This window comes from Rhamphochromis longiceps, linkage group LG10 (genome assembly GCF_057381845.1).
Source record: "Rhamphochromis longiceps isolate RC_006_pf linkage group LG10, R_longiceps_female_GT1.1, whole genome shotgun sequence".
In the NCBI taxonomy this organism is placed as follows: Eukaryota; Metazoa; Chordata; class Actinopteri; order Cichliformes; family Cichlidae; genus Rhamphochromis; species Rhamphochromis longiceps.
The window spans coordinates 33,892,541-33,906,773 of NC_140566.1; the positions used below are offsets into that span (position 1 = coordinate 33,892,541).

At 44.8% G+C, this 14,233-nt stretch overlaps 1 protein-coding gene across 2 annotated transcripts in view; it reads right to left on the bottom strand.

The window, feature by feature from the left end:
- Positions 1-10,005: 10,005 nt before the first annotated feature.
- LOC146661254 (uncharacterized) overlaps positions 10,006-14,233 on the bottom strand; it is a 43,705-nt gene continuing 39,477 nt past the window's right edge. For both annotated transcript variants that reach the window (XM_085421355.1, XM_085421356.1), the window contains 3 exons: positions 14,125-14,233; positions 13,255-13,455; positions 10,006-13,169 (listed from right to left, as the gene is read on the bottom strand). The exon at positions 14,125-14,233 is cut by the window's right edge and continues 87 nt beyond it. In XM_085421355.1, coding sequence (XP_085277481.1) covers positions 12,036-13,169; positions 13,255-13,455; positions 14,125-14,233 — 1,444 coding nt within the window. In that variant the 3' untranslated portion in view covers positions 10,006-12,035. The remainder of the gene's footprint in view (positions 13,170-13,254; positions 13,456-14,124) is intronic.

The following is a 14,233-nucleotide window of genomic DNA, read 5'->3' on the forward strand; positions in this document are numbered from 1 at the left end:
AAATGAGCTTGATGTTTTCACTCTGACATTGAAGACAGAAGCTCCACCTTTGTCAGTACTGAAAATAATGACCTCACGACTGGGATTAAACAGCGACCGCTCTCTCACACTCAGGGTTTCGTATTTAAACTCACGATTCGTGCAGTTCAGTTTTTGCTCAACACAGAAGCAGTCTTAGTCTTTTCTGTTTTCCTTCGTTTAAACGAGTCTCATATCCACTTGGTTCCAGTGAAAGAAAATAAGACGCAGGAACAGAAAAAGTAGGAATCTGTGACGTTCACGCACATACAGGATGTTTGGTTCAATCTCACACGCTCTTATTTTGTAGTTTCCAGCAGATAAATCGTTGCTGTTTCTTTGCAGTAAAAACTGGAGGAAACAAAAGGTTTCTCTGGTCCTTTGTCCAAACCTCGCTGCTGTGTGACGGCGGGGTATCGATTGATCCATTGATCAGCATCTACATCGGGACGCCTGGAGGAGGAGGCAGACACGTGGACAGATGGAGGACAAAGGAAAAGCAGAGGTTCACTTCCCATCTGTGGTCTGTGTGTGAGACAGAGCGTCTCCCCTTTTGTCCATCAGCAGTCACGTCTCTTAGTTTTCCTTTGGGATCAAATAGAAGCTCCACAAATCCAAACTCTTTGTCATTTAGTTTGTCTCTAAGCTCCTAAATCTGCATCCTCCGATGACTCGACGCGTTTGGATCCTCTCAAATGAAAGATGTTTATCAAGAAATTATGAAGATCAGACGCTCCGAATGTTTCCGTCCAAGTAAAGAGGCGTCGGGATGTTGAAACAGATTAGAGCAATAAAAAAACTGTGTGGGGGTGAAACGAGCTGAAGATCAGCTCTGAACGCCGTGACCGCGAGCTTTAAACCAGCATGTGTGAGAGCACCTTCACAGAGCTTTAAAGGAAAAGCCCGAAGATCTCACATCACCAGGCATTAATCGTTCTTTGGTCCCGTCTCATTCATACACGAAACATCACGAGACCTGAAAAAGGGACAAAAAAGGAGAAGCTGAAGTTTAAACCCAGTTAAAGATGATTAATTTGCTAACTGGACTCCTTCAGTATCCTGTGTTCCTGGAGAAACTAGTACAGGCGTTGATCTGGTGGGATTTTTATCCCATTCTTCCAGATGAATGTGAAAGTTTGACTTCTGTGAACTTTTGCTTTTTTCCACAGATTCCTTCGGTGATTGAGTGGGCCGCTGCAGCAGCTTTATTTTCCTTGGCTGTGTGCTGAAAATCAGCCTCACACCACAATGTTCCCACCTCCAGACTCCACTGTTGGAGCCTGATGGGCAGTATGGTCTCGCCTTCAAACACGGTGAACAATGACATCCAGCCTCGTGTGACGGATCCTCCCAGGAGTTCGTTGGCTTTAAGCGAGGCAAACTTGCTTCCCGCAAGCGACCCTTCACTCTTCTGACTCCTCCGTCAGGCGTGTCGTCAGTAAGGTTCAGAGCGGCGAGGATGTGAAGGTTTTGGGAGATTTCTTTGCTTTTACCTGTGTGACAAACTGATGCTGAAAACGTTTTATCGGCCATCAGTCCGCCTCAGTCAGCTCATATCAGTTTGGGGGCCGGCTTACTTTCTAATCACAGGTCTCAGCTGTTTCTTGGCTTCGTGCCTCTTCGCTGTGCCATTCGATTTTATTACACAGAGGTAATTCTCACTGAGCTCTGAAACGGGGATGCTGCTCCTCCACATCCAGCCACGGTAACATCTGACTGAGGTGCCTCCTACAGGTGAGGCGTTTCAAGCATGTCCAGCGTGGAGGAGGCCCTGTTACACCTCTGAACTCTTTTATTGCACCAACTCTCAGGAGGATATGTTCTGCAGCTGCCTCCCTCCCCACTGTGATGCAGTATAAACAATGTTTTTATGACTAAATGTGACCAAATCAGAGTTACTGTTGAGTTTATAAATGTGTTTAACGGACTGGAAACATCTAAGAGACATAAGATAACTCTGAGTTGTGTTTTCACTGGTGGATCAATCAAAAGCTCCTAAAGCACGTCCTGTGGTGCTGTCAGTGTTTCAGACATTATTTAGGAACTGTAGATTCGATTTTACATGTTTCAGTCACATCGTGAGTCTCTTTGTGACATCCTCCATTTCAGTTTCAGGGAGTCGTGACGAACAAAAGGAACCTCTGATCAATAAAACATCTCGTCGTGACTTTTTCTTGATATTTAGTTTGTTTTTGTCAGACGATAATCTGCACTCGCACCGTTGCTTCCGAAAAGCCGTTCTTGTTCTGCACGTTCTCAGTGTCAGACTTTTCTGTCTTTGCTGCTGAAGCTGTGTTTTCATTGAGATTATTAGATTTCTTTCTCCTGTCTGGGTTTTATTTTTACAGTTGAGCGCAGACAAAGACTGGAGACTTCAGAAAGAAATATTTATGAGTCTCAAGGGGTTAAAAGTCTGCAGGAAAAACACAACTCGCATACCAAACCAATGAGACGGAGCCCCACGGTGAGTTCTGTAATCCAGAGCAGAAACCGAAAGACACCGAAAGACACAAAGTCTGCAGGAACACAAACGTCTCACAGAGGCTCAAATGTTCAAAATGAAGTGGCTGAATCTAAACTTTCAGCTGTTTTAGATACATGACACAGAAAAATACATTTCCTCATAAGGTGAATAGAAATGCTGATATTTGAATCAGACTCTCAGCTCATCATTCAAACTAAAACTACATTTTTTATTCCCAAAAAGGAGCCAGAGTTTGAATCTGAGCACAGATTTACAAGCTGAGGCCGGCAAGCATTTCCAGTTCTTTCCAAGGAGAGAGAAGAAAACAACAACTATATTTCGAAACTATTGACTGTATGTAAAAATGGATGGTTGCCACCTTGAAGTCACCATTGTTTTAAAGCTCCTGCCTGTGACCGTATTTGAGTTATCAGCTAACACGAGCTAGCCTGGTCAGTAAGCTTATAGCTAATTAACAGTAACAGCTGAAAAGTGGTCTCAGAGAGGCTGCGGCACAAACACAAATATATAACATCATAATTTCAATAAAGATGGCGAAGACTACAAAATTATGTGAATTCAGGGTTCCTGATGGACACGTTAGCAAAGAATAAACTAGTCTGCATGTTTCATTAGTTTCACAGTTTTCTTTTTAAATTATTATAATTTGAAAAACTATGTCAGATGAGAGGTTGATGTTATTCTATGACTGGTGTAACAAAACAGTCACTGATTCGAGTCTCAGCGTTTGCATTAACGCTGAAACATCTGACAGTGTTGTTATTATTTGTGTTAATTTAAACATCAGTGTCGATTAACACACTGAGCTTTGGTTTAATTGAACTACATCACCCTCCTTAAAATTCATCTCATTGTGACGTCACCTCCATGAGTTAGGTCATTGGTGTCAAAGGTCAAACCTGCATGTCTTCATCTACAGACCTCTGTAAACAGCACGCACACACACTGTGAGTAACAGTGCTCCTGCAGCAGACTCAGGAATGTGCTCATTTCCTCTTCGGTTTGAGTGTTTGCTCTCAGGATGCCTTTTCTTTTTTTTAAAACACGGTGAGTTTAAAAGTCCAGCAGCAGAGGAATGTGTGTGTGTGTGTGTGTGTGTTCTTGTATTACTACTGTTGTGGGGACACAACTCTGTCTAATCACTCACAACACAAGGACCTGCGTTTCATTAGGCATAAAGCTGGCAATAAAAATCTGAGGGCAAATATTTTACTTTAAATTTAGACTCAAAACTATCTGGAGGATATTTTTTAAAGAATGTTTAATTTAATCATGATTAAATAAATAACAATTAAATAATTATAATCTTAATTACATTTTTACATGACAACAAATTACACAGAGAAGCTAACATGAGAGCAAAAAGATGACTCGAGAAAACTGGTCAGTGTTTCTGCTCTCCATAATAAAAGCTTCCACACGGGACTCAATTCTTCCAGGTCTCTGGCTCCATCTAGTGGTCGGATTGAGGAATCACAAGGTTTAGAAAAAAATCTGGAGGTCATTATTGTTTCTGTTCAACTTTAAAAAGCAGGAATTTGCTCAAAAAAGAAGAGCAAAAATCAAAATGATGCTGAAGAGTTTTCATCATCATTCATAATTAACATCCAAAAATTAAGTCAACATAATTTTTCCTATCATATATGTGCAGGGTGGGCCATTTATATGGATGTACCGTAATAACATGGGAATGGTTGGTGATATTAAAGTCCTGTTTGTGGCACATTAGTATATGTGAGGGGGCAAACTCCTCAAGATGGGTGGTGACCATGGTGGCCATTTAGAAGTCGGCCATCTTGGATACAACTTTTGTTTTTTTCAATAGGAAGAGGGCCATGTGACACATCAAACTTATTGGTAATGTCACAAGAAAAACAATGGTGTGCTTGGTTTCAACGTAACTTTATTCTTTCATGAGTTATTTACAAGTTCCTCTTTGTTCACAGCCATTGACATGTCGAAGAGGTTAACACGTGAGGAGCGGATGGAAATTGTGTTGATATCTGGTGAACGCAGTAACCGGGTCATTGCAGCAGATTTCAATGCAAGACACCCTACGAGACCACCCATCTCCCATGCTACAGTCAGCAAACTGCTTGCTAAGTTTCGTGAAAGTGGTTCGGTGTTGGATTTGCCAAAATGTGGACGCAAGAAAACTGTCACTGATGAAGAAACATCAGTGGCTGTCCTAGCTTCATTCAGCAAGAGCCCACAGTGTAGCACTCGCCGCATGTCACTGGAGAGTGGCATTAGTCGAACATCCCTTCGGCGGATATTAGCTACTCACAAATGGCACCCTTACAAACTCCAGCTACTGCAGCATCTCAGCGAGGATGACCCAGATCGGCGCACAGAATTTGCAGAATGGGCAAAACAAAAATTGGAACAGGACCCTCAGTTCACGCAGAAGATTTTGTTCAGTGATGAGGCAAACTTTTATGTGAATGGTGAAGTTAACAAACAAAACCACCGCTTTGGTCTGACACTAACCCACATTGGATGGATCCCTCCAAGACTGTTGGAACAACAAAAGTGATGGTTTGGTGTGGTATATGGGGCACAACGATAGTGGGTCCATTCTTCATCAGTGGAAACCTCAAGGCCACTGGATATTTGAAATTGCTACATGATGATGTGTTTCCCTCTTTCTGCACTGAAGCTGGCACGTTCCCTGAGTTTTTCCAGCAGGATGGTGCACCACCACATTATGGGTGCCAGGGCCGAGCATTCCTAGATGAACAGTTTCCTGGAAAGTGGATTGGTCGTCGTGGGCCAGTTGAATGGCCCCCAAGGTCTCCCGATCTGCCCCCCTTAGACTTTTATCTTTGGGGTCATCTGAAGGCAATTGTCTATGGTGTGAAGATACGAGATGTGCAGCACCTGAAACTACGGATACTGAATGCCTGTGCTGGCATTTCTCCTGCGGTGTTGCTATCAGTGTGTGAAGAGTGGGAGAAGAGGGTTGCATTGACAATCCAACACAATGGGCAGCACATTGAACACATTTTATAAGTGGTGAGAAACTTGTAAATAACTCATGAAAGAATAAAGTTACGTTGAAACCAAGCACACCATTGTTGTTCTTGTGACATTACCAATAAGTTTGATGTGTCACATGGCCCTCTTCCTGTTGAAAAAACAAAAGTTGTATCCAAGATGGCCGACTTCTAAATGGCCACCATGGTCACCACCCATCTTGAGGAGTTTGCCCCCTCACATATACTAATGTGCCACAAACAGAGATTCCCATGTTATTACGCTGTATCCATATAAATGGCCCACCCTGTAGATATCCATATTATTGGGGGGGACGACGACACTAAGTGTTATTAGTATATTTAATATGTATAAGGATACAAAAAAATTCTTACATCATTTCTATTATTATTATTACACCTACACTTGTGATGTTAAATAATCTGACATTAAATTTACTATTTTTAACAAAAGTTTATTTAAAAACAACCCCCCCCCCCCCCCAAACAGACAAAAAAATGTCCAGAGTTACAGATTTAGAGACCAGTTAGCAAACATCTGTAAATGCTAACCCCTGGCTGAGTGGTTCACGCTAACAGTATACACGGGGAAAAATTTGCTTACCTGCAAATATCGTACAGCTTTTTATAATCAAGTTTACATCTGATATAAAATAAGAATAATGTCACAATCAAAAGATTATTTTAAACAGTTAATTCTTATTTTGCTTACGGAAACAAATGACTTAATATTTGTACTGCTGAGCAGGACAGGACAGGCTGTCTGTAACATTACTGCTTTTATAGAAGTTCTCTTTTGTTACTTTAGTCACATTTTGTGTTTTCATAAAAGACAATTTCCAAAATTCTTCAAATCCAACTTCCAGCGTCATTTAAGAGGAAAACTTTGTTCTAAAAATAACCCACACAACTTGTAACTCAAAGTATTTTGAAAGCTTGATTAAAAAAATAAAATAAAATTCTAATTTAATGAAAGGACTAGATGTTACAATCCCTGATACCGTGTTGCTTCAAATTGAGAAAGTCTTGAGGGATGGCTACTATGAGGGAAGGCAGCCTGGAAGCTTTACCAGCAGGACACAATAATAATAATAATAATAATAATAATAATTCCAACTTCATATATTTCTACTTGTTAACATCGTCTTCTGTCATGAGTGAAACGCTGGCTGCTATGGAAGCTTACTTTTGAAACTGTTTGCAGCAGTAAAAGAACTTTTACTTTGAAGGTGAAAGGTCTCCGGTTCTGGTTTGCATTGGCTTTTGTTTGACTTTCTCCACAGCTCACCAGGTAGTGTTTTCAAAGAAGTCTCCCTGTTTCATGCAAACTACGGCCAATCTTCTAGCAACCAAAGCAATCACAAGGCTTTCGGGGCAAATACTGTGAAGCTGTGGTTATCAGATGGCAACTAACCCGTCTCTATGCCTCTGTGACCGAAACCTTAGTTTGGTGTGTTTGGTGTAAAAGGTCAACTAGCATTAGCTGATCACACAAGACTCCACCCTCTCTTCCAAATATGGTCACTTGTGGCTCCATAAAACCGACACAGCAGTGGCTGAAATGTTAACGTCCACTGTGACAAACTTTTACATACATTCTTTTTAATTTGCCTGTAAAACACTATAAAGATAGTTTATTCTGAGAAATCTACTTTACTGCCATAAAAATTCTATAAAAATTCTTGTTTTCTTTTCAAATTCTAACTCAAATATTTGAATATCATCTCATACAAATTTCCGTGACATCGAGACTTTTCCATCTGAACACCGTCCTCAAGTGAAGGAACATCGTGAATACTGGAGGAAACATTACAAAGGAATTATTAACAGATTACTTTTATTATAAATATACAGTGTTAAAATGGAATGGTACCTGACACTGCTAGCTGTTTACAGAAACAAAAAGGAAGTTCTGTTTAACATAATCAATCGAGAGGGTTTAAAAACAAACTCCTGCAGTTCAAATCAAACATCTCGGGGAAGCGTTCGTTCTCTCCGGTTGACTGAGACCAAAAGTTCAACTCAGGTTGCAGAGAAAAAAAAAAAAACACGAGATGCTTCTGCTGATCCAGGGTTCGTTTCCATGGGAAAAACAAACAAAAACAAAACGGGACAAAAATCATGAAAACAAAAACGTGTCAGGTGATTTAAAAATGAGATCACAGGCAGATGTGAGTGAGACATTCGTCAGTGTGTAACATCCAAGAGTTTTTAAAGGTGCCACAAGCAGCATTTTTAACACCTGGAAACATTTAATTTCTCTGCCAGAGGACCATACAAGGGAAATCCCCTCTCTGTGATGTCATACAGAGCCAGGAGGACTTAGACCAACATTTGAAACTTTGATCTTCTCCTGGAGCAGGAGATGTGCAGCAGGAAATAAAGAAAATCACATAAGTAGAAACAGCAATGTCCCAGTTTTTTAAATCTGCTGAATTCTAACTCAGTTTAAAAAATTTCTAATATTTTTTTTGAAACACTTTATTCAGCCAAACATTCAATAGTTTATTCAAAAATACAGAATTGATTAAAATAGTCGTCTTTAGGAGCATCTGACATGTAGCTAATTTTTTGACACTGATATAGAAGCCAGAGGAAAGCTTTCTCTCTTTTTAACAGTCACATTGATGCAGCAACGTCAGATGTTAAAATGTGGCGTGCAGCACCTTTTAAAAAAGATTTGATCATTTTTCTTCATGAATGTCCGTCCAGCTACTCGGCGTCCTCGTTAGGTCCAGTTTGCTCCAACAGACGGAGCTGAGCGAGCGTCCTGCCTCCAACACCGCGGCTTTACCTCATTTCACCCAACAGGTCAAAGAAACGCCATCCGACTGCAGGAGCCGTTGTTCAAGTCAATGTTGTGAAGGCCAATGAGCTCATTCGCCTGCAAGTATCAACTCCAATCCAAAGTATCAGGCACTTAAATTTGAAGAACTTTACAGAAATGAGCAGTGCCGTTTGAGTCTTGATGCTGGAGTAGTGTGCAAAACACTGGATATAAGATCTGCTGAACATGTATAACAAAATGTAAACATTGGAAAATTTAAGATCAAATGGGAAAAGAAAAAAAAGACTGAAATTATACCTAAAGAAACTTTAACAAACTCAGTTTAAATAACTAGGAACAAACCTAGTCTCACACTGGTTTCACCTGATTCTCCAGCTCTAAACTAGAAGACCTCCCTTCACCTGACTTTGCCTCGTCAACAATAAATGCAGCTAAAAATAAAAACAGATTTAAGAGATTAAAGAGAAAACTGGTCCAGTGGAGTTATGGTTTGACTGGGAGGCGCTCAGTGAGAAGCTGAGGTGAATCAAAGTGAACGAGGTCCTACGACAGAGGAAGACGAGTTGATTCAAAGGTCAGGATGACATAATGGCGAGTGAAGCGATTTTGTGAAGAAGAAGAAAGTTTTGTGAAGTTAACTGCGCTTCAAACACCTGCTTTTTGGCAGCGAGGGTACCCTTAGTGACAAGTTCTAGCACCTCAGTATTAATCGACAAAGACGTGGATTGAAAATCATTGAAAGTTTCCGGGTTCTTCCAAGAACATCTGAACATGCAAAGACCACCCTCGCTAACATTTGATGCAAACCCAGTCATTTTGCTAGTTTTGAAATGTGACCTCGTCTTCATCGGTTACTCCTGGGGTGCTTTTAAGGGGTCATCTGCACACATGCCACTCTACTGTAGGCTTTACTGGCTGCTGCCCCTCAGGAGGCTTACAGCAGTTGGACAATCAGAGGAAAGCAGGCTTTTCAGGAGGGTTTCCTTAGAGACACTGGAGCTAAAACAGCTTGTTTTAGACATACGATAAAGTTAAAGCCCAGTTTAATAAAAATAAGGATTATTTTGAGCTATGAGTCATGCAAAGCTGCTCTGGTAGAGTTGAAGAATAAAAATAAAGGAAATGAGCAGAATCTGTCCCCCTTTGATAAAGTCCTAAGTTGTGCGTTAAAGTAAGCGGTACAGCTCGCCAAAAGCTAAAGGTGCAGGTGGAAAACTTTCACACAACCACTTCTGTCACATTTCTTGTGTAAAATCGAGTGTAAAGCCTGAAAAGACACGCTGCGTCTGCAGGACGATAAAACCGAGTGTACATGCGTTTTTTGGAAACGTTTGGAGGTTTATGAACTCGTTCCCTCTGAAGCGCCTCACCTACAATAAATAAAGGTGTTCTGACAGGAAGAAGCAGAGCCATTATGTACAGTAGCTACCCTGTTCTCACTGTTGTTACTGCATGAAGGGGAATAAAACTTTGTATTTACCGGTATTCACCATCGTCTCCTGGTTACTGCTCATTTTCCCCACGAGTGAAGAAGAAAATCCTGAAGTCCTAAAACTCCGACAGAGGTCACGGAAAAGTCCCGGTCGAGTACTTTGGTGCGTCTGCCCAGCTACGACTGACTGAGTGTGTACATCTCTACTCGCGTACTCATTCACAAACGATTTGCCTCACATGAAGCCAAGAGTCGAATAAATCAGGAGGAAAAAGTCCTGCACGTATTTTCATAAACAAGCCACAGTTTCTTTTAATTAAAATAGACTTTCTTAAAATTCTCAGGAAAATTAGGTCGGCTACGAGGAACTTTTCCTCTCGACACGTGATGGCGATGAAAAGAACAACAACAATAATAGCAACAATAATATGGCAACAAAACTAAGCAAACAGCACCACTTAATTTCGGTGTCGTAGTTGATTCGACTACTCGGGCAGGAAGAAAGGAAACGAGGAAAAGCGAGTGTGTACAGTAGGTGTGCAAATCTGAACCAACGTCTGTGGCAGAAAACAAACAGGAAAAGGCGACTTAAAGGGATACCTTGATGTTTGTTGGGTTTCATGTACGCACTTTAAATGACAGGATGATGATGATGAAGTGATGAAGGATCCGTTTCGCAGTCTTTGGTGGAGCTTTTTCCTAAACACGACTGAATCAAACAGAAACCGAACTAACAGGTCCGACACGCATCGGAGAGCGGTGCAGAATCGTCTCGCCGCTCCCGCAAAGGACGGCGCTGCTCTCAAAACGAGATGTAATGAGGTCCGGATGGAGACGACTCGAGCGCTCGTGAAGCCGCAGGAAACCGCGACGAGGTGATCAGAAAGTCCCAGACATTGGCCCGTCAAAGGACCGGAAACCTGGTTTCACATTAAAGATCCTCTTCTCTGAGAGGTCCAGAGTTGGAGCTACGGAGTCGCACTCTGACCATCACGGATGGCGAGCGTTCGCTCTACGAACCAGACGAAGACTCCAGACTTCCTGACAGGCTCAGCAGCTGAAGTCCGTCATGTTCTCCACATTCATCAAGTTGTAAACCGTGAATTTATCCCTCACCTGCACCAGGTGATTCCTAATCTTTGCTCACCTCCTGAACCCCTCCCTCAGATCCCTCCGTCTGAGTTTGTGCACTTTGAGAAATTAAAAAGAAGCCAAAAAATCAACGCTGGAGGTCAGCCGGTGCCTGCCTCCCGAGCAGCTGTGCTGGAACTTTCTGATCTCACGCTGCCCTAAACACCCCTATATACGGATCAATCCGCCACTAAAAGTAGTTCCTAACAGTTTGTAGGAGTTGAGGAGAAGACGTGTTTTAACAGTTTAACTCCACATGCTTGGCATCCATCTATGTGCGTTTATGGACTGGCCTCCTACCCTAATGCATGCTGGGATACTCCCCTTGAACATATGAAGCAGGCGAGAAACTATAAAAGAACCTGAGGTAGTCTGAATGCTTGGGCTACGAGTTTGGTACGAGCTCTAATGTGAAGGCTGGTAGTGATGAGGGCGCCATCGTAGCTGCTGAGGGTTTTATAAGGAAACCAATGAGGTGGAGGGTCCGCGCAGTCGTTACGAGCTTAACGAACTCTGAGAAACACTGAAACGCCAATTTTTCTCAGGCCTGGAAGCAGCTCTACAAGAGAGCTGAGGGACGCAGGTCCATCATCAAGGTATCTCTTTAAGAGAATGTGTTTGAAGCCGGCGACGAAGCAGCTCGCAGGCCGATTTAAGGCACGTGTGTGAGAAAGTTTACATCATTAGAGCTAACGAACAGGACTATAAATGCTTCACTTAACGAGCTATAACGTGAAGACTGAGAGGAGCTGCTTCTTTTTTCTTTTGCTCACGTAACATCTAAACACCTTATCAGAAAATAACTCTGTCTCTACAGACGTAGAGTACAATTTAAAAGCTACAAACTACAGTACACTCTTAATGCTAGTTAATGAAGTCCCGATGCATAGCATCACCCATAGATGGACACTGATTCTGACTTTGTGGATCTCTGACGGCGGAGTCAATCGTAGTGTTATGGAGGTTATGGCAGTGTGTGTCCGAGTCCGTGTCTCGTCTCCGGTGAGATGCGTGATTGTCATGAGCCGTCGTTCCTCCAAAGAGTTCGTCCGACGACGTGAGTGGAAAAAAACTAAAACGCGAAGAGGAAGAGTTGGTGAAGATGGAGAAACGAAAGCTCCGCGCTCCCGTGGGTTCAGGCGCTGACGTGATAGGGCATCTTCCAACAAATCAGAGCGGCGGGGGTTAAAAACACTGCGTGTCAGCATTGGCGGCGCCGCGGCTGGAGCAGTCTCCGCAGTCTCTCCCTTCCATCGCCATCTTTTCTACTGCCACCTCCTCCTCATCCTCCTCCTTCACATCTTTTAGCGGATCCTCTCCGCTCTCGACTTTAGGGACGAACTTCCCGAACCGCACGCCATTCAGATCCTCCTCCAGTTTGACTTTGAAGGGCGGCAGGCCGAGCAGGAAGGCCCGGATCCTGCTGGGCGAGCTCAGATCTGCGGGTTCATCCTGGTTCTTCATCTCCACCTCGACCTGCCCTCCTCCTCCCACCACCGCCGCTCCTCCTGCTGCACTTCCTGCGGAGCTGGAGCGCGTTTCCTCAGCTGGCTCTGTGAAGCCGGTCCTCACTCTCTTGGCCGGCAGCTGGTCGGCGTTCCCATTGATGACGGCCCGGCTCGGCTCCGGCCCTTCCACGGCGGGTCTCTTCGGCGTGAACCGTTTGCTGAGGTTGAGGGGCAGCGCCTGCTCGGGGGGAGGGGTGGGCTTGGCGTTCAGGTCCTGGGAGAGAGCCTCGGACAGGCACCGCGTGAACATCTGCAGCTGGGACGGGCCCAAGCAACGAGTCCTCATCAGCTGACACACCTGAACGCTGCAGTCAAGGTTCACGGGAAGGACTCGGAGGGGGGGCATGGGGGGCCGGGTTCTAGCCTCTCGCCCGCCTCCTCTCGGCCCCCCCTCGTCCATGTTACACCCTGAGCAATGGGTGTGGTGCTGCTGGAGGGGGTGGGGCTGTGGCTGCTCCCCGCTCGGGTGAGGGGTGTCTGGGCTCCCACTCTTCGGCTGGGGGGTGTAGATGATTGGATGGTGCTGGCTCGGGTTCTGGGGCGTCAGGGCAGGGCTCTCGGGGCCCCTCTGCAGTCCCAGCCGGCTCCTGAACACGTCCGAAGGACACAAGCCTTTGATGGGGCTGAAGCCGCTCAGAGAGCCTCTGATGAAGTGGCGCGGCAGCGCGGAGAGGAGCACGCCCGTGGCGGGAACCACAGACTCCCCTCGCTCTGTCTTCACCTCCTTCGGTTTGGGCTGGAAAGAGATGAAGGGGCCGGCGAGGGGGGCGAGGTCCGGGGTGAGGGGCATGGTGATGGGCAGGATGGCCGGCTGCAGGGAGCAGAGAAGGAAATGAATCACATGCAGTCAAATCAAACCTCCTCACAGGCGTGTACGAGTGTTTCGTGGTCGTTACCCTGTGCATGCCGCTGGCGGCAGTTCCTCCGCGGCCCACGGCTGGAAGCTGTTGCTGCGTCATCTCCACCGCACTGCCTTTGACCTTCGCCTGCTGCAGTGCCAGCAGCTTTGCCTGAGCGAGCACCGTGGCCTTGTTTCGCGTGCCCGGCGGCCGGCCTCGACCTCTCTTTGCCACCATGGTGCCGTTCGGGTTTGGGACCTGTTCAGAGGCAAGAGAGGCTGGAGGTGAACCAACTAAGCCAATTAAAGCAGTGACGTTTGCAGGGTTACTGAAGTGGTGGTGGCTAGCAACACAGCTATGTTAGCATAACATAAACACAGTGAAGCTGGAGGATGAACGCTAACTTTTTCCACCTGATAAAAGTTAATGTGAGGGTTCCTGATGGTTAGAGACAAATACAGTCGCATGGCAGGATGCTGTAAACGGACCAAACGTCAGTCAGGAGAACAACTGAGATAATCCATCCACAGGTGAGTCATTAATATACTGCAACAACATGGGAACAGAGCAGCTGCCAGAGAATTCAGCATTAATGAATCAGTGGTACAGAAGTGGAGGAAGCGCAGTTTTTGGCTTCCCCCATATTCCAAAAGTGCTTCATCTCTTTGCTATGACTGTCGCCCGCCATAATTTGCAGATGATGTTGTTTGCAGCTGCTGCCATGCTTTCGACCAACACAGGGGCAGCTTGATGACACCATCAACATGCGCTATCGCCGTAGAGCGGTATAAATTTCTACCGTTTCTACCGCCCACCCCGAGGCGGCAGTGTCAGCGTCCCCCCATCACAGCATCACCCGAGCATCTGTTACGGAGCATCAGCGTTCAGCAGTGTTAGTAACAGATGAAAACAAAGCTGTCAGCTCACGTCATCATGCATGGTGGGAGAAGCAGCAGCAGGTGGTGTGGCCACCTTCCTCTCCCGGGGTCTGGGTCCCGGCTTTTTGCCTCTGGGATGTGGTCTCCTGCCTCTGATG